This window comes from Gouania willdenowi, chromosome 13 (assembly GCF_900634775.1).
Source record: "Gouania willdenowi chromosome 13, fGouWil2.1, whole genome shotgun sequence".
Taxonomy (NCBI): domain Eukaryota; kingdom Metazoa; phylum Chordata; class Actinopteri; order Blenniiformes; family Gobiesocidae; genus Gouania; species Gouania willdenowi.
The window spans coordinates 10,146,652-10,167,688 of record NC_041056.1 but is presented as its reverse complement, the minus strand read 5'-3'; the positions used below and the strand labels follow the sequence as shown (position 1 = coordinate 10,167,688).

Sequence of the window (21,037 nt, the reverse complement as noted above, 5' to 3'; positions counted from 1 at the left end):
TGTTACAGACTAAAGGGTGCTCAGCACATGGCTTTGGATTTTTATGATCTCTCTGTTTGTTAATGTTAGAGGAAAGCCAAAGCATTTTAACCTAATGTGGTGACATTTTCAATAAAAAAATACATCTTCAATTATCCATGTCCAATTACAACTCAATTATGATTACGGTGACTGAAATGTAATAATTGAGTAGATAATTGTAATTTTATTTGTAATTGGGAAAAATGCCAACTACAATTAATCACAATTACTGAGCCTTTAATAAATAAACCCATAAAACGTGACCTCCTTGTGTTATCTCTTATGATAACAGGTCAGTTTTAACCCATCTCCTAAATCAGCTGTAAAATACACTAAAAATTATAATCTATTATGTAATTTTTTTCTCATCTCTTGGTTACTTTGTTAGGCGTCCAGATCAATGTAAATATTATTAATGTTTTTACTTATGTGTAAGCCATAGAACTGTAACACGGTTCCCCGGTTTTACGATTAATTAAATTACAATTGACAGTTTTTATAGAGTTTGAATTTCCTTTTCTTTTTTTTAATACCTTATCTGCACATGCTGTATAAGTACTGCAATCTTTTTTGTGACAGCTATGCATGTTTTATTATTACAATTAGATACAATTATTTATTTTATTGCATAATTGTGATCATCACCATCCCTCCCTAAGGAAGGGTACGAAATACTTTATAAAAGGGAGAATATAAAAAGGGATGAGTAGTCAGAGTGCAGAGTAGTCAACTATTTTCATTTTCAATTACAAATACAATAATCTGAACTCAATTACAATTCAATTATGATTACAACCACAACAAATTCTTCCAATTACAATTATGTCATAATTATAACTAATTATCTACTACGTGATTACAATTGTAATTGATTTCTAGTTGTGTCCTCACTGGTTTTACTGTTCATCTTCAAACATCTGGCCTTCCTGGTACTTACAGTATCTTCAAGATAAAGTTGCGGTAGTTGCCAAGGTGTTGGTCTTTGTCTGCATTACCTAATATTGATGTGAGAGCAGCACCGTATCATCCAATAATCAATGTCTTAAAGGTGCTACTTGGCATCCATACGATCCCCCCTCATCTGTTACCACTGGCTCTGTCATCATGGTCCAATGGTTTCTATAGATAAACAGAGTGGATAAGACAATGTAGGTGTTGGTGTTGAAAATCTATGTCAGCAATATGCAGCTAATCATTTGCATCTTGATTACATTCACTGGTTTAAGAGAATTTTGAATGGATCTTTCCCTTAGCCAATCAGGTTTGAGTACAGAAGGGTCGTCCATTTCCTACTTTTATCAGAGGTAAGATATAATGACTGTCTGTTCCAGGCCTCATGTGATCTTCCATTGCTGCTCTTGGTTTGATGCAGATTATTTTTCTAAAGATCTGGTAATGGGGAGTCCTGCATTTCTGTCAATAATTTCACAACAAGCTTTAAAAATAGTCCTTCCATGCGCTTGTTTTTTCTTCATTTTTTCTGTTTTTAGTCATCCCTTTTGCTCTATTTATATTTTGTTGCCTTCTTGGCTATTTTCTCTCTTAAAGTTTGTAGAATCGGTCCAGTTTTATGCACTGCAAGAAGGAGAGAGATTTTAGGGTCTTTCCCTTGGCTTTCTCGAATAAGCTCAAATGTCTTAATTTGTGTAGAGCTATCAACTCTTGCAATAAACCAATCAAAAAACCTTGGCCGAAAGCTTACTTACATTTATTTTGACTTATTGTATTATACGTAGCTTTGTTTTCTTGAAAAAGTTTAGGTCTCTTATTTCTTAATGGACTTTATTCTTTTAGACAAAAACCTGATGAAAACAAGAGCACAAACCTCAGCCAAATATTCTCTTTACCAGATATTGGCAGTTATCTGGATCAGGGATCCTGATCATGGTTCTATGATCATTCACACTTTAAAAGCTTGTAAGAAATGTATTGTCCCATTAATAACAATGAAACAGGTCGAAATGTATGAGCCCCAATGTTTTCAAAAAATCAGGATTCCAATCCGGATGAAACTTGGTGGACATAACTGAGTCAAATTTCATAAAGATCGGTCAGTTACAAACTAGGATATGAATTTTTAAAGTTTTGCCAATAATGACGGATAGGGATTTCTGGATTTCTAAAAGTGATCTATTGTTGATTAAAATTCTGTCAAAATCTGTTCAGTACTTTACTAACAGACAAATAAATAAATAAATGGATGCCAGTGAAAATATTACCCTCTTAGCGGAGGTAAGGGCTCTGAGAGTCTCAATATCACAGTAATATTGTTTATTTTATTTAACGCTCCTCTTTTTTCAATGTTTTTCCTCTGATATCATAGTTTAGTGCAGGAGTTCTTAACTGGTCTCACCCTGAGACCCACTTTTTGCCACAGTCTTTAAATCGCGACCCACTTTCTTTTTTTAGAATTCAACTAACCAAATTTAGTTTTTCCAAAAATAACTGTTGAAAACACACTAACACACACATATATATATATATATATATAAAATAAGAATAAATAAGTGAGAGAGACATTAAGTATTCATTTTTGACTAGCTGTCCGCGACCCACTTATTGGTCCCGGCCCACCAGTTGAGAATCACTGGTTTGGTGCACACATCTAGATCATTGTGTATCTGCAACGGATCAATGCACATACTTTGCTGAATGGTAAATCATTAGCCTTTTCACCACACTGTTCCCGTTCATGTGAACCACTCACTTTATTTTCTGACCACTCCAAATAAACATGTCTGAGGTTTTTTTCTCTCGTTTGTAGCAGCAAAGCCCTTAAACCACCACAGAGCATTGTTAAAAGCCAGTCATCTTAGAGTGAAAAATGTGAGGTGGGGGGTGGGGGGGGCAGTGACTTGTGTCTTTGTATTAGAGCTGCCAGGCTTATTTTTGGAAACCTGGAGGAGGGTGCCTGTCAGTGTTGGACTGGAGAAGGACAGGAGGTGTCTTTAAGATGATGACCTTGTCTAGTGGATCATGTGAGCGTGTGCTTCCACGTGTTCCCTTTAAAACTGTCACCAAAGCTTTTTAGTGGAACAGCTGCTGGTGCTCTTTAAAAAGATGGACAACACAGTGTGGTGGGACTAAACACAAGGGAATTCTACTGAGGCTCGTACATTACTAGTGTAATGTCAGGAGTCAGTTGACTGCAATCTCCCTTTTTTGTGTACATGAACTCTATTTTTTTCACCGCTTTGTCATGGTGAACTTTGCCCTTTTGTCATTTTAAACAGTTGGTGAATACTTTTAGATCTGAGTGTCATTAGTTTATGGGCTCACATTCCAAAAAGCTTTGTTTTGCTTTCTTTCTGCTGAGAAAATCTGTGCTTCTTCAATATCTTTAGTCATTCTCCAAAAAAGTTAGTGTAATACTATACTGGTAGTTTGCTCTTTGAAAAGTGTGAAGTAACTGACACCATCACCCTCGTGTACAATTAACTTAAATACAAACACACCACAGTTTATATTGCAGGGGCCAACTCCTAAAGGCTTTGTGTTTATCCCATAGGCTTATGTATCAGTTAGGAGCTTTCCCACAGACTAATTGATTTAAAAAAAACTAAACAAATACTGATTAAAATTACATTTTTGTAAAAAAAGTTTTTTATTCTTTCTCAAATTAAAACACCACACACAATCGCAAACAACTGTATTCTATATTTGCACTTTCTCAAATATAAATCTAGTAAAAGGAAAAAACTGAATAAAGATAAACGAATTAAATAATAATAGAAAAATTAATTATATTTTTGACATTTTTAAAACAATCTTTTTTTAATCCAAATTAAAACACCGCACAATCTCAAATGACTGTATTCTTTATTTCCACTTCCTCAAATATAAATCTAGTAAAACAAAAAAAAAACTATTTAAAGATTAAATAGTTAATTTAATAATATTTTTTTTCAAATTAAAACACCACACACTATCTCAAACAATGGTATTCAAACATGATCAAAATTAATTCCGAAAAAAATTAAAATCTCTGTGGTTGCCAGAAATTTGTGACATCAAAATGGGGTCACCAGCCAAAACAGGTTGGGAACCAGTGCTTTAGAATGACCTATAGATGCCCCTGTCCTGTCTGTGCATTACATTGTCTGGAGCCCATAACAGTAAAAAGTGTCTCTGCACAAATGGAACATAGACCATAGTCCTTAAAGCACATGTGGTGAACTGGAAGTTCATAAAGCTTTAGTGGTTCATTATAGCACAGCCACGAGATATTATCTATTCATACAGGCACACAAATAATCAATATTAATTGTTCATCTTCACTTTTTCACTGTCTCTCTTCCTTATTTTTAACAGTGGAGCCAAAGGTGTACGTGTCAGCGGGCCCCGCGGCGCTGCTAGACGGCGCTAACGAGTCACTGGTGGCCACCTGCATTGCGGAGCGTGGCCGTCCTGCTGCTGAAGTGTTCTGGGAGACTGAGCTCTACGGCCGGACCGAGATGCAAAGTCAAGAAGAACCCAACGGCACCACCACCGTGCACGTCCACTACATGTGGCAGCCGCAGAGCTCCGCCCAGGGGAAGACGCTCACCTGTGTGGTGCGCCACGCCGCTCTGCAGACAGAGTTCCGCATACCCTACACACTAAATATTCAGTGTAAGTGAGAAACTATTAGATGACTGTCAATTTTTATTAAGTAATGTTTAAATATTTCGTCTCTTCATTAGGGGTGTGCAATGCATTGTCATGAATATGATTATACGATTCACGATTTGCATGTCATGATGCGATATATCCCTAAACAATATATTATAATTGTGATATATCACAATATCAATCATTACAAATTTCACCTTTACAAGTACAAAAAGGTATTAAATACAATTTATTTAAATTATTAATTTACTTAAACTTGCAAGAACCAGTAAATGGTAACTAACTGTAATTCAAGTACAAATATAAAAAAGAAGTGGTATGTTTATCAAACTGTCCAATTACATTATTCAAAAAGTTTAACCTTTGCTTTAACAACAGATTCTGATTCTAAGTTCTTAATTTTTTTAAAAAAAAGTAACCACATACACCTATGAAAGTTTTATGAAAATAAAGTGCAATTATCTTCCGAGCAAAAATGCATTGTAGATTTAGGAAGTTTAACAAGATCTGATGTGTTTCGCCTAGTTTATGTGCTATTCATACAGTGGAGCAAAAACTATTTAGTCAGCCACCAATTGTGCAAGTTCTCCCACTTAAAAAGATGAGAGAGGCACGGGTGGTGTGTTTGGGATCATTGTCGTGCTGAAAGACCCAGCCATGTTTCATCTTCAATGCCCTTGCTGATAGGAGGTTTTCACTCAAAATCTCACGATACATGACCCCATTCATTCTTTCCTTTACACGGATCAGTCATCCTGGTCCCTTTGCAGAGAAACAGCCCCAAAGCATGATGTTACCACCCCCATGCTTTACAGTAGGTGTAGTTTTCTTTGGATGCAACTCAGCATTCTTTCTCCTCCAAACACGACGTGTTGACTTCTACTTTGGTTTCATCTGACCATATGGCATTCGCCCAATCCTCTTGTAGGGCCTTGCCTACTGTATTTATCAGTTTTACGTCTAAGTTCAAACTCCGGGATAAAAATGCCAAAATTGATCTTTCTCTTGCAAAACTGCTCCATATTTGGCCCCCGAATTAAAATGAGTTTGACAGCCTTGCTCTGACCTGTGAAGCCTAATCTCACCAACGAACTACTGTAGAACAAAATCTGATAAAAGATTTCTAAGTGTATAATTTAAAGAGGCTGATTGGTATGTATTGTATTGTATTGTAAATAATTAGAATTAGAAATTTGGCTTTAACAAAGGCTTTTTGGTCTGAATATTTGCAAATCAAATGTTAGTTATTGCGTTTGCTCGCCAATAACGGATACCAAGTTAAAGTAGTATCAATAGCAGCATGCATATTTAAGCACACTTAAACTATAAACATAATGTAAAGGGTAATAATAATTGCAGCACTCTATGTGCAGCAGTAAAGTGTAATGTATATCTCATGAATATTAACCCCTGCTGCTAGCTTGATTTATGAGCAGTTTGCTCACCATATTCCTCTAGCTCCAGGAGCAATTTAGGAGTCATCCTAATGTTCCAATCATTGATGCATGTTCCTGTGTGTTACTGTGTTTGAACTGTGTGAGTGCAGGCTAATGAAGGTATTTTATGAAATATTGATTAAGTTTCAGCAGGAAGCAGGAGACTGCTAGTGAAGACGCAGCAACAACAGGTTTAATGCAGGAAGGAGGCTCACAGCTCAATAAATCATGTCAGATGCACAAGGCAAGGGGTTTTTGGTGCAAAAGAAGCCCAAAGTCAACACTGGACTGATGAGGGTGAATGGAACTGGAGGCGTCTTTTTGTGCACCGTAATGAGTTCCTTGTATGCCCTGCAAGGGAATCAATGAAAAACTGCTTCTTGGACCAATGTTGTCTGTTGTAGTGCTGTCACCGTCTAGTTTATTATTAGTGCACTTCATGTGTTCTCTATCTTCTCCATCTGTCATTTTGTAACTTTTCACCAATCCTGGGACAATGGCTCATTTGTTTACTTGGCTTGCTCTCACCAACAGACTCAGCATTTGTTTTGTCATCATGATTCTGTTCTGATAATAACATGCATTGTTACAATCTATTCTCTTTGTGTTTCTCTTACAGTTGCACCAGTGGTTTCATTAGAAGGAATTGATAAAAACTGGTATGTTGGTCAAACTAATGTGAAGTTCACCTGTGGTGCCAAATCCAATCCACCACCTCGTCACTTCTCATGGTTCAGGTCAGTATATTCTATTGGTTTATAATGCTTTTGCTGTTTAATCCCGAAATGTAAAGCTTTAGCCATATTATATCTATTATATTTTCATTTTAAATGTTTTTATGTAAATCTTGTTTCACGTTACACACTTCTAAAGTTAGAGCCAAATTCCAGCAAGTTAATTTTGTCTTCTTTTTTAATAATATGTTAAGGTTTCACTTATTCAAACAACTGTTTTCCAGGAAATGTACTTTGATCTCCTGACATGTTTTGACTGTCAACTGCCAGACTTCTTCAGAGGCATCTGCTGTTCGCTTTGATGTGACCTTGACTTCCTCATAGTAATTTCTTCTTTCATTCAAAAGGAAGACAAAATTTGACTTGCTGGAATTACTACGCAGAAGTCAAGGACACATCAAAGTGATCAGCAGACACCTCTGAAGAAGACTGGCAGTTGACAGTCAAAACATGTCAGGAGATCATAGTCAATTTACTGAAAAAAAGTTGTCTTTAATATGTCATGGTTTTATTTATTCAGTTAGATCCTTCCAATTAAAGCGGTGCTATCTCATGAGTATTGCTTAATTTTAGTTAAAATTTTAGATAAATGCGTACATTTGGCTTTTAACTGTTTTTTTTTTTTTTTTTTTAGAAAGAGGTATTTATTAAATCCAGTGTAAATGAATTAATACTGGGAATAAAAAAATGTATATATGTTTGTGTGTGCGTGTGTGTTTGTGTGTGTGTGGAAGCTGCAAGAAAACATGATTGACATGTTGAGTTTGTAATGTTTACGGTTACTGCATGACAGATCAGTAGCCGTGTGTTTCTCTTGCTCATCTCTAAACTGGGTTCAAGCAAACCTAAATCAAAGCAGTGAACCAAAGAAGCTTCTGTCAATAAATTACTGTCAGCATAACTGTGCAGGCTGGACGCTGGAGCTGTCGAACGCTTTGCTGCACTAAGAAACTATAAATAACACATTCCAAACTGATCCTGTATCAGAACAGCAGTGGCCAAGCGGCAGACTTTGAGCATCACTGAACATCTTCACTTCACATCTTCAAATTGAGTGACTTGCTGCAAACTACTTTTCAATTCCTCTTAATTTTCCAGTTCAATTAAAAATGTATACTCAAGGTCTTACACTGCTTCCCGACCCACCAGTTGCATCGCTTCTTCAAATCTCATCTGGTGAAAATGTATCTAGTTCAAAACCATATTATTCAAAAAGAAGACAAAATAACGCTGGAAGTCAAGGACACATCGAAGTGATCAGCACATGCCTCTGAAGAAGACTGGCATTTGTCAGTCAAAAAATTTAAGGAGATCCAAGTAAATTTCCTGAAAAACTGTTGTCTGAATGAATTGAAACCCTAACATCAAGTTAAAAACTCATGCACATTAGTTGATGTTAAAGAATGGTTCTACAGGCTGGTGTGAGATCATCTGCTCACTGACATGACTCGGTCTGTCATGTTTGCTTATTCTAGGCTTGATGGAGCAGTTCCTGATGGGGTGGTGATCTCAAACAACACCCTGGTTTTTACTCGCCCTTTGGAGCGCAATGACTCTGGGATCTATCGATGCGAGGTGATGAATGACATCGGTCTTCGCAGTCAGGACATCAACCTCTGGGTACAAGGTACAGAACACATCCACAGTTTCAAAGTCTCTGTTTTGTTTTTTTTGTCTCTGTTGGTTCCTACACATTTTTCTTAGCTATCACGACCAGGTATATTTTCAGCAGCGATTAAATCTCTATATAAATATCTACTTCCTTGCCAGGATTCCCCCTTTTTACAAATTCCTGGCAACAGGCCAGCATGCAGTGCGGATGAAAAGTATCAGTGCCAAGCGTTTCCACTGTTGTGGTTTTGGCAGCATGTCTCCGATAAGCATAGTTTGTATGTTTGCTAGAAAATTAGATATTAAACATTGTATGGCTGTCTTCCTTTTGTTCTGCATACCAAGTAATTAATTTTTTTTTGTCTTTTTTAAATACTTCAGAGCACAGGCTATGCTCTGACGGCCACCCGTCGGCTGCACAGCCTCTTAGGTGAATAGATAGGGATCCGAATGGGCAGGGGATGAGCTGTTGATTTCAACACTTAGATTTGTGCTCACGCTGTGCTTTTGGAATTTTTCCAAATCACCAAGAAAATCTGATGCAGTGCGTTAGCTGCTCATTTGGAGCACTGTTACTTCTCAGGCAGGAAAAAAAACAAAGGAGAAGAAGAAGCCTGTGTTGGTAATGTTACACTAATGTACTACAGTAGTCCCTTGCTATATTGCGGTTCACCTTTTGTGGCCTCGGTGTTTCGCAGACTTTTTTACAGTGCAATTTTGGATGCATTTTTTACAGCGAATGAACGTGCATTGTGTTCTGCATCCTGATTGGCTGCGTTCACCCACCAGCGACACATCCAACTCTGTGAGTTTCACTGCCTGCTGAAGCGAGGAGCTGCGCTTCTTTTTCTCCTCTCACAAACATAAACAGCCAGTGAAAAAAGAAGATGTGATTAGCGGCTAATGCTATCCTAGCTCAGTGCTACAGAGAGAACTTTTACCTGCCACTACCACCTCCTCGCTGATTCTCCTCCACGCCAAATCCTCCCTAGTCCGGTCTCGTTTATAAAGGCCGTGTCATACAGCTCCAGGTGGTCACATGCAGGTTCTACTACAGACCGGTGTCTGTGTTGATGTGACGTCATCGCCAACAAAGACTCTGAATGCGTTCGGCATCAATGTCTGATCGCTAGCAGTGTGTCTCTGAAGTGCTGTATGTTTGAAAACAGGTTTATGTTTTAAAATCTATGAAGGTTTGAACTTTGAGAGAGTTAAAACAAGAGAGAAATGTTCATTCCTGTCTGAGAAAAGTGTATAAAGTGTGTGGTGAGGGGTTTTTACAGCCTTAAAACATGTATAATAATTGCAAAAAATAAAGCTGACTACTTCGCGGATGTTGCCTATTGCGGGCTATTTTTAGAACGTAACCCCCACGATAAACGAGGGACTATTGTACTCATTAAGTTTGACGTCAAAATGAATATGTAGTGTGTTCACTTTAGTTAGTATGAAATGATTGAGTATTCTAGAAATACCCGAATGTATACTATATCGAGACATTTTTCAATTGTACGCGGTAGCACTGGGCACACTAGTCATACTCAATCGCCCCATGATGGGCGGAACGTAAAATGGTCCTGGGACCGGCTTCAAGCAAAAAATCAAACATTCCCATTTCAAAACAAAAGCATCTCCTTGTCTTTGATGAGTTTTCCAATGCTTTTGTAAATAGGGCTCTTGTTTTGAAGTTTTTGTCAGTAGCACAATGGCGGGTATCCAAAATGTCATCATGAAATGTGTTTTTCGCAAGTTTTATGGAAAAGGCCACATGTTGCAATTCTACTTGGTCACTTTGTCGCTTAAAATGCTTTCAGAACTTTCAAAGGTGGTGAATTAACAGAGATATTTAACTTCAGTGTGCTTCAGGTTTTTGTCGTTGTAGGTTCAAAATGCATCTTGGGAAACTTTGAAATATACTTCAGTGGGAACAGTCATCATCTTAATCCTCCGAACCATACTAATAGTACATAGTAGACAGTATATACTCATTGAGTCTGTAGTGTATAGAACGGGGTGGGCCATTTCGAACACAGCTTTAGTGTGTGATTGTCTGACCTATTTACTATACAGTGCTATAGGATCAGACAATCAACAAGTCTACGAGTGCCTGCACCACCCTGTTGCTCCATGAATGGTAATGCACCATTTCTCAACTCTGTCATTGTTTTCTCATTTCCTGCAGTTCTTTTTACTACCAACAATGTTTTGTGCTCTATGTAACATTTGGTTCATTTCCTATGTTTGTTTTAAGCCAGAAGTATTTCACTTCACTTCAATTCCACTTTATGTATATAGCACAATTTATTTATATAGCACAAATTACAACAATGGTCATCTCAAAGTGCTATCAAAACATAGTATAATTTCTTTGTGTTGCTAAGGAATTGTAACACAAACTGAGTCCAGTTCCATGTTCACAACTGGTCAAACGAGCCAGACTTTAAACAATCTCTGCCATGGACTAGACTGGACTAGAATAGACTCTCACTACCCCTGCAACTCTGTATGGGATAAGCAGGTACAAAAGGCTACACTTTAAATTCTATAAATACAGTTTGGAGACCTGCTGCTGTTGCTAAGGCATTGATTGAGGACTTGTTGTTAAACGCATAACACATTAAAACCTGCCTGCTCTGCTTTCCTCATCTGTCTGTGTTTGGCTGCTTGAGTTCATTACTGTAAATGCAGGGCGTGGATCCTGAGAACTCTGTATCTCCTGCTATTTTCACTTTCCCCTCGCTCCTTTTAATCCCTTTTCAGACAAAGTATTTGCTGCTTTTGGACCGGTGCTCCTTTAACACACACATGTACAGACAGACAGTATAAATTGGAGGGAGTCCCCCTCTCAAAAAAAAAAAAAAGGCTTTCTCTGTTTATTACTGAAATGTAAAGCTTTAGCCATTTTGGTGCAAAGAGCTGATGTCTTATTTAAAATGGACGAGCATCAGTTAATTGTTTGGCTTTTCTTGTTATAAATCTGGACGTGGGCATGTGGCTTCTTCTTCTTCTTCTTCTTCTTCTTCTGTTGAGCTCAGTCCTTTTCCCTCCCCTCGACATAGCAGCAACAGATTCCCATATTTCTGTGCAGCCTTGTGGTTTTTGGCTGCTCGTCCTTCAGATGAGCAGCTACATGGTTGCAGATGCTTGTAAGCTCTCTGGGGTTGAAATGTCTCACTGCAAAGCAAGAAAAACACTGCTACAAATGCTGGTACAGTGGTTCACAGGGCTGCCTTCGGTCTCCTTCATCCTCCCTCCTCCTTGTGATCTCCTGATCCTTTATGCTCACACACTGTGTGTAATTACAGGTAATGTGATGCTTACTCAGTTACCAAATTGTGGAAATCATTAGGGCTCAACAGGGATTCCAGTATTGATAACTAGTGCCTGGAAACCTCCTGGTGATGCAGACCTCCTATTAGAGCTTTGTACTCAGCTTTGATGTTCCTGCCCAGCCATTGGCCACGGTTATATGATGTTTTTAACTATTATTAACTATTCTGAACGAAATAACTATGAATTAAAGTATAATAATTATGAATTAAAGTATTCTGTTTGTCTGGTCATTGGGAAGGGTTCTGATTGGACAGGCGGAAAAAAATACATATCGAACCTTTTCTTTTCGGCTACAACATAAAAGACCGCATAATAAGTACTATTTTCACTTTTATTTTGATTGTAGTTTTGAAGCAGCAGCTCGACAATAACATGCTGTTTCACTTTGGTAGCTGAGCAGGAGACGGGAAATGGAAGACCGTACTCTGGCCGATCAGAGCCAGCGGTTAGTGCAACGGTTGTTCTACCTCCACTCTACAGGTTTTTGAGCGAAAAGAGAACTTTCGGACAACCAGCGCAACGTTTGTGAAGCTATGTGTCCTGTTGCAGGGCTTTCATTAAAATTTTATTTATTTATTTGAATTTCGACATTAGATATTAATCAATGTGTCAGCAAACAGCGTCAACATAAATATGCCAGAGTTAGCACAACAGCTAAAATTGATCTGTTGTCCTTAGGCAGATAAAAGTTAAACAATAACATTTAACATAGCGTTAAGCAACATGACCCAATGAGACAAACATTAAACCTGACTGATGACAGAAAACACAATTCCACATATACTATTTAAAAACAACGGTGAGGAGTTATCTACACAAATATTATCTGTGGGTGTAAGACTGGGTTGTTTTCAACCAATTTTTGAGAACTGCTTTGACGGTTGGGTAATTCGCACAGTTTCTGATGTTTTCTGGAAGTGAATTCCCTAATGTTGTGCCACCGATGAAGCCTGTTTCATTTGCTGATGTCAGTGTGAAAGTCTGCATGTTTATACTTCCGTCCATCCACTCTTTTTATTATATCTATGACAGAAAAATCATGGAAGATGCAGGAGACCAAAGATATCTTGCCTTGGCTTTTACTTGCACATGGTAGCACAGCACCAGACAGAGAGAGAGTGACGTGATCAGTTCTTGCTCTATATAACTTCCTGTCGGGCTAACTCATGATGGAGCCTAGAGCTCCCTCTAGATACATCTCAAGTCCCAGGGTATTACAATATCCATGTCTTCTACAGCTCCTATGAAATAAATAGTCTCGGCTCAAGTCCATCCCTTGCTTCGGGCGGCCATCTTGGATTATGTTGTCACCAGCGCGTCATTGCGACAGGACGAGAATGCACAGAACGACCGGAATTAATTTAAAGTGGAATTAACGTATACAAGATTGAGAAATTATTCAATTCAGAATTTGGATCAGAATAAGCCAGTCACTTACTTTAAATTTAAGTTTAATTTGGAATGGCCATTTTCATTCAGAATTAGGTGTTTCCAAGGTCAGTTTAAAGAGGATTTAATTTTTATTCTGAATTAAAGGGGAATTTAAGCTCTCATGTAAACATAGCCAGTGACTATCAGTATCAGGATGCTCTCTGTCCAATTGGCTGGAGGTCACTGGAAGCACTGGTCGTAACCTTGACTTCTGTGGTGCCCTTTACTTCAGCTGCTCCTACAATCAGCAGTCACCGAAGGACAAAATCAGATGCAAGAAGCTCACATTGATCGCACAGTCTTTCATCGTCTCATATGACTTCCTCTCAGCAGGGTTAAGAGAGAAAAGAGGAAGAGCTCATCACACTCACTCAGATGCTCATGAGTGTGTGTCCTCTGATCCTCTCGCGATCACGCTAACACATTGACATCCAGCACTTAGCATTTCCGTGCGTTCTGCTCACTCCAGCAGAGCCTTTCTGTCTCTGGAGACGCACGGTGTCATAAATTCATCTTAAAGCCTTTCCCACCTGCTCAGCCAGTTGTTACAGAACATAAAGTGCCGTCTCCCTTCTCTTTAGTTTTATGATTTCTCACTCCATCTGTCCTGTGCCTTCGGTATAAAACTTTTCGGTGAAACTTTCCTTAAAGTTTTATACACAAGGCTGACATTACGCTGTAATTATTATGATATGACACCTGTCATTAGCATGAATAAGGTGTCATGATGGCTGTCATTAAGGGTTGTTCGTTACTCTAACCTCACTCCACCAGTGGTTCTCAGCCTTTTCAGCCCGCGACCCTCAAAGTAAAAGTTCCCGAGACCGGGGATCCCCACTCTACCTGAAGGTGATTGAACACAGACATGAACATTAAAGAACAGTCATGTGGAGACAGAGCCATGTATAAGGGGGAATAAAGGGGAGAGCTCTTTGGGGCTCATCCATAAAGTCAGCAAAATGATGGTCCTTTGTTTTATGCATCTGTGATAACCACATTTATTTATTTATCCAAACAATATACACTGTTATCCGGGAAGTTTATTATTATTTGTGCCCCAGTATATAGTCATCTTAAAGATGTAAATCTTTGTTTTAATCAGAAATAATAGTGACCAAAAATGGTGGAAAAAGGGGTGAAATGGAAACCAAATATAAATTGGTTACAAGTTGCAGATTAGAGTATGGTCAGAAAAAGTGGTTTAAAAAAAGTGTTAGGGTTTCAAAGTGTCAATATCGGAACAATAAGTTTAAACTGGCAAAAAATGGGACTGACAAATTGTGAATGTGGTTAAATTGGCAAAAATAAGCATGACAATAATGGGTCAACATATGCAACATTAGGTGGGAAAAGTGGTGGAAAGGGTTTAATAAGTACTGAAAATGTTTTAAAAGTGGGGGGAAAATGTGCGGAAAAGGCATTGAAATTTGATGGAGAAGTGGCAGTAATGGTAGTAATTTAGCAAAAGTGCATTAAAAGAGAAAAAAGGGATGTAAATACAGTAGGTTAAAATATGTAAATATATATATATATGTTTGGTGTAGTTGCAGAAAAAGGGTAAGAATAAGCAAAAATGAGCTCATATTATTCCAAAAAATATTCCTAGTTTTTTAAAGGCATCTGACAATCCCCTCCCAGTGTCTCGTGACCCCAAGGTTGAGAACCCCTGCACTAGATCCCTCCACCTAACCCAAAAAATGCCAACATAGCTCCAAAAGTGTCATAGTTTAGCGAACGACATTGTATTCATGAATATGACAGATAATGTCAGCCTTTATGTATAAAACTTCAAGTAAAGTGTTACCAACTTTTCTTCTATGTCCACCCTGCAGATCCGCCCCCCACCACGGCCGCCCCCAGCACCACTGCGTCCCTGCTGCACGGCGCTGGAACAAGCACAGCTCTGGACCAGCAGAGAGCCCATTTCACCTCCCCCACCCTGGCATCCTTACTGGACACCAGTCTGGGGACCATAATCGGCGGGGCTGTGGGCGGAGTTTTGTTCCTGATCCTCCTGCTGATCCTGGGCGGGGCTTGCTTCATGCGCCAGCGGCGAACCTTCAGAGGAGACTACTACACCAAGCAGTACCTGGGTCCGTCCGACATGCAGAAGGAGTCTCAGCTGGATGTGCTGCAGCCGCATGAACTGCAGGAGGTCTACGGGGACAAGACCAGCAAAGGCAGCCAGGATCTAAAGCCCAAACTGGGCGGAGACATCATCTATCCTGATTATACGCCAGAACGCAAAGACAGGGACAACTGGGTGGACAGGGTGGACTCTCCCCGCGGCCTGAAGGATGGAATCTACTACCCAGATCATTACAATAACCAAAACATGCACCCCTGTGGCCCCCCCGTGCACAGCACCATAGTTACCAATGGCTCCCCCTACCTGCCGGAGGACTGCTATGACAATGGCACCGATAGCGACTATGTGTCTCACATGGATGGATCAGTCATCTCTCGTAGGGAGTGGTACGTCTGAGGAGAAACTAGTGAAACACAGACATGTGAATGACAAAAACAATAACATGACTGCAGGTCATTTCAGTTGAAAGATAAACACACTTTTTCTCCTGCTTCACACTCCTCAGCGCTTTGAACACAACTCGTTTGCCTTGATCGTAACCACTTAACCTTAAGGACTGACTGGTGTGACCGTTTCACACTTTGTAGCATTTCAAGGAGCTACGACGACGGCCTTGACGATGTAATTATCTGTGGATGAAGCTAAACGTTTGTCTTCCTGTGAATGAGGATTTCCTTTTTTTTTAACGATTATTTGCTCGTTTTGTATCGGCACCTGTCCGAGTGTCCGTCTGCGCTCACAGGTCAGGGCGTTCAGACCCTCATTAGTGAAGTATTTATATCCTGACCTGTCTGAGCTCTGCTCCCGTAAAAACCACAATACCTCTGCACCATCTCCTGATTGCTTTCTTCTTCTTTTTAAGAGGTTCATCATGTCAAAGACTAGTATTTCAAACACCCTAGAACTGTGTCAATGTTAAGGTGAAAAGGAAAAGTCACGAGAGTGAAAGGGAAGCTCACGTCGTATGAAGGGAAATACATCACTGCACTGCAAACTCATACAATCCCATTGAATCTGTTCTAAAATGGTTAAACCTGTCAGAGATGTCATTTCTTTGCTCCTAAAATCTACAAACTCTCAGCAGTCATGGCCCTAAATTTTATTTTATCATGCGTGTAAATGTTTTTATGTGCTTCAAGTTCATTTGTTTACAAGTGTAGCTTTGTAAACTGATCTGTATAAATAATTGGTTAGAAATGACTGCACCTATGTTATAACACAAAAAGATATGTTTGAGATCTTTTGATTTGGGATTTCTATCTTCTCATTTTTCAGACAGGTGCCAATGTTCAATCATATTTAGTAGAGAAAACAAATGTCGTTCAGTAAACAGTGTTTAATGAGCTCCTAATAGGAATTCATGGTTAAAATAAATGCAACTGTGACGTTATCAGTTAATGTTAATGCAGTCCTGCTGAAGAAACGTTCATAAATGTAGTGAGAAAATATTAACCACCTCCTAAACTGGTTCAAATTAAGTTTCTATTAAGTCACACTGAAGCAGTAAAAAGCACAACTCTGTTTTTTTATTTCACTTGTGAACATTAAAAGGCGGCCAGGCTGACTTCAGCTCTTCATATCAGGCTACACTGCTGAACCACCCCCCGTCCCCCCCCTTTTTTTTTTCTTCAATATCATCCACTTTCTGTCTGTAAAACCAGCACCAATCAGCCATTATAGTTTTTATTTTTTCCCAAACCCAAGATAAAAGTGATGTGTCATTAATGCCAGATGTGACTCTAACAGCTGTCATCATCTGGCATTATGTGGCTTCATACACCGCTAACAGTTTCACTGCTCGCTTGATGCTCCGCAGTCATGACTCACTGTTCAAAATATGCAGCACAGAGAAGGACTCGATAAAAGTGACGCTTAAATATCGTTTTGTGTGTGCGTGCGTGCGTGTGCGTGTGCGTGTGCGTGTGCGTGTGCGTGTGCGTGTGCGTGTGTGTGTGTGTGTGTGTGTGTGTGTGTGTGTGTGTGTGTGTGTGTGGCTGCTGACGTCAGCTCCTAGCTAGCATGCTAATGTTTGGGTTTGGTTCCACTGAGGGTTAGCCATGGAAACAAGACATTTTAATCCAGAAGTGAAAAAACTGTGATGGATCTTCTTTTTGTACGTCTCCTACAAACAGCAAGTTTGGAACAAAAGAGCTGACATCATCAGTGATCTCATCGTTTCCTGCTTGATTTGAACTTGCGCGTTTCCATTCAGTGCCTTTTTTTTTCCCCCCCACTTTGTTTTCTCAGGAATGATACACGGATCAAAGTGGCCTACGCCGAGTTTTGCTTACAAGGGAAAACGAAGCCTTTTTCAGAAATGTCCCCTTCTCATCAATCAGTGGAAAAGCTCCGCAGATGTGTATTAAAGTCAGATCAGGACAAAAGAGTGGGGTTGTGTGTATTTTGTGATCTCCTCTTATTGGTTTTTATTTTATAAGTAGTGCAGCTTTTTCTATTTTTTAACCCTTCTCCACCCTTCTTGGTTGAGACGTCTGAGAATAAACTTCTTTAATCTCCCTGGCTCTCGCACACACCCGGTCACCACACGTCGGCCACTGCAGCGAACAGTCCTCACCCCAAACCTTCAGCTTTCTAATTAACTTTTATTATGTTTCCCCCCCACCTTCTTTCGTTGGACTTGGTAGCAGCTGTGCTGGAGGCCTGTGATAAATAGCACATCCAGTGACTGCATGTACATTTTATTTTTTTGTTTATGCTGTCTGATTTTTGTTTCGCTCACTTCCAAAACTGCTCGAAGTGATGAATGTGTTTGTGATACTCGTGACTCTTCAAGCAGTTATATGTAAACTAAGTTATTTGTCACATGTTTTCAGCGTCATTTCTGATCACTAGTGTTCATATTCATGTACATATCAAGTGTAAAGTTAGGATAGGAGTTTCCTTGTGTACAGTTTGTTTGACTTGCCAGTGTATGGAGGTAGATTTGTGTCTTTATTTGTCAATCAAGAAAAAAACTTTTCAATCAAAAAAAAAGTGTTCAAATGCAATTATTTGGGTCTCAAATATTATTTTGCCAGAACTAAAAAATATTGTATACAATCAATCGCCTCAATTTTTTTTAAGTTGGTTAACTTAAAAGTCAAAATTTTCCAAAACTTAAAAGGTTGGATCACTGGCTACTTGTATTTTGATAAAAGTTAAATGAAAGTGCTGTCTGAATTAAGTTTATTTTTAAATAATCCCTATTTGAAACCACAGAATAACAGGATTTAATCATTCTTAGAATGTAATTACTTAATTCTAATAAGTTGTGTATTTAAGTTTTGCTTACTGATAGCAAATGTAATTCGATTTACTCAGAAATGATAAGTTAAAGTGAGGTAAAGTTACACCAACTTGACATAATGAAGTTAGCAGTACTTTTTCTACAACTTTAACTACAAACTACTTAATACATTTATTACTTTGAACGTTGCGGTTTACAGTGTGCATTTTAACACTTTTTTTTAAACTTGATTGAAAATATTTATTATTAATCAAGGTAAACTTTTTTTACTTGAAAGGGTTTTTTTGATTGAATGATAAAGACACATATCTACCTCCATACCAGCGCCTTAATGTTCTGAGCAATGCACAGAAACGTTTTTTTTTTTTTTTTTTTTTTTAAATAAGTCACTGAAAGCATTCATGTTGTTATCTTTAATGTAAAATATTTTCATGTATATTTCGACTTCATAACTTCAGCTCTGTCTGCGTCCAAGCACCAGAACGAACGAAAGGTTGGTTGTCATGCCTTATACAGTTTGAATGGACACCTGTAACAAGTTGGTTACTGAGAGAATAAATGAAGCAAGGTTTCACTGGGAATATAAGCAAGCCAGAATCAAAGAAAATATGATTGTCCTGTAAATAGTTATCCTGGCTTTTTTTTTTTATAATATATATCTCGTCAACGATCCTGTTTTCACTGCATTTTTTAAAATTTGTTTATGAGAGTTTGTGACCAATTGCGGTATTTCTATGCCCTTCTTTGAATGGTTTATGCCTGAGATAAAAGTGTGATAGATTATTGTATTCTGTTTTTTGCAATTAAAAAAACACAAGTATTGCACTCCAATGTGTCCAAAGGTCTTGAATCAGAACGCTTCAGTTTTACATGTCTTCTGGCTACATTTCAATGACAGTGAAACTGAGCACGAAGCGGAGCACGTAGATTCATTTTAAATGACTCCAAGTGTTGTCACATCCAGCCTTTCATTACATCACGTGTCAAACTCACGGCGCAGGGGCCAAATCCAGCCCTTCAGATCAGCCAGTTTGGCCCTCAGAAAAATGACAGAGAAAACATGAATTATTGTGAACTACTAAATAATCCAGTTGTGGATATCTGAAATTCACCAATTTAATGAAACTCAACAATATTTTAGGGGCTTGCATTTTTCTTTTGTTTATATCACATGAATGCAGTCATTTTTATTTGCAAATTGTGGAAAGAATTCTCAATTTTACGATTTCACAAAATTTGTAGCATTGTTTTGTTTTTTTTTCCACACCGAAAATCTGCGGCCCACCTGAGAACAAACTGGTCCGTTTTTGGCCCCTGAACTAAAAGGAGTTTGACATCCTTGCATTACATAGACATGTCAGTTTAATTTGTGGCAGAACACTCCATTTACCAATCAGAAACTCAACTCATCTTTCCTATTGGTGTTGTGCTAGATTAAATAATGACTATGCAAACTGACCAAATATAATAGCTGCTCAGCTGTTCCTCAGGAGCTCACTAACCATGCAACCTATTGTCATCTGTAGAGAGTGAAAATAGATGTGGGACCAACTGTAGTGATGGATGGAAGGATAGATGGATGTTACAAACTTTTCTACCATCAATGTCATGGAAAGGCAAAAACGTAATCTTTACCATTCTAATATTCTCAGCTTCTTCACATTATTAGATACAATTTATGACTTTGACCAACGAGGTGTCAAACTCACTTTAGTTCAAGGGCCAAATACAGACCAGTTCAATCACAAGGCCACGGGTTTTATGCGGGAAAACGAACAATTTCAACATTAATGTGCCCAAGTTTGCACTTCCAGTTCTAAATTAAGCATAAAGTATGGAAAGCATCAACAATCTAAGCAATACGGGACAGATACAGTACGTAAATGTTATTTGATTTATTTATGTTTTTACCAATTTTTATTTAATTTGGGGAGATTTTTGAAGAGAAATTGCAGTTCTTTCAACAACAATTTACAAACGAATTGTTATGTAATTTACACAATGATTCATGCTTTTGCTGTCATCTTCACTTTCTCCTACGGGCCAAATTGGATCCTGTGGAGGGCCGGATTTAGCCTCCGGGCCTTGAGTTTAACACGTGCATTAAACAGTGAATGGTCATGGTATCATGATCTGGATCACTGCCAATATCTGGCAAAGAGGATATTTGAAGGTGGAGGTTTGCGCTCTCTCATTGCTCTTGTGTCATAAAATAGTGATAATTATTGTCCCATCCTCTCCTGTGAGCTAATAACAACACCTGGTGGCTATTGCATTCGGCTGCTGGTTTTCAATGATACAAATTCCAGTTTCAGGATATGAGACAATTCTTGAAGTAGTTTTATCACTGAAAAGGAAGATAAAACACTATAACAGTCCATATTCTTAAGGTAAGGCTTCTGTTTCTTTCACGGTGGAGCCTGCCATTATAAACACCCACGTTTCTACGGTGATATGTCGTTTAAATGTTCTTTTCCTTTATAGACTATAAGACTCTGATTTACGCCATTGTGAGGAAGAAATC

The 21,037-nt window shown here is 38.5% G+C and overlaps 1 protein-coding gene across 1 annotated transcript in view; it reads left to right on the top strand.

The window, feature by feature from the left end:
* nectin3a (nectin cell adhesion molecule 3a) overlaps nt 1-17,221 on the top strand; it is a 39,147-nt gene extending 21,926 nt beyond the window's left edge. The window contains exons 3-6 of the mRNA XM_028465766.1: nt 4,333-4,632; nt 6,688-6,805; nt 8,278-8,429; nt 15,010-17,221. Of these exons, the coding sequence (XP_028321567.1) occupies nt 4,333-4,632; nt 6,688-6,805; nt 8,278-8,429; nt 15,010-15,662 (1,223 nt within the window). The 3' untranslated portion in view covers nt 15,663-17,221. The remainder of the gene's footprint in view (nt 1-4,332; nt 4,633-6,687; nt 6,806-8,277; nt 8,430-15,009) is intronic.
* The last annotated feature ends 3,816 nt before the right edge of the window (nt 17,222-21,037 follow it).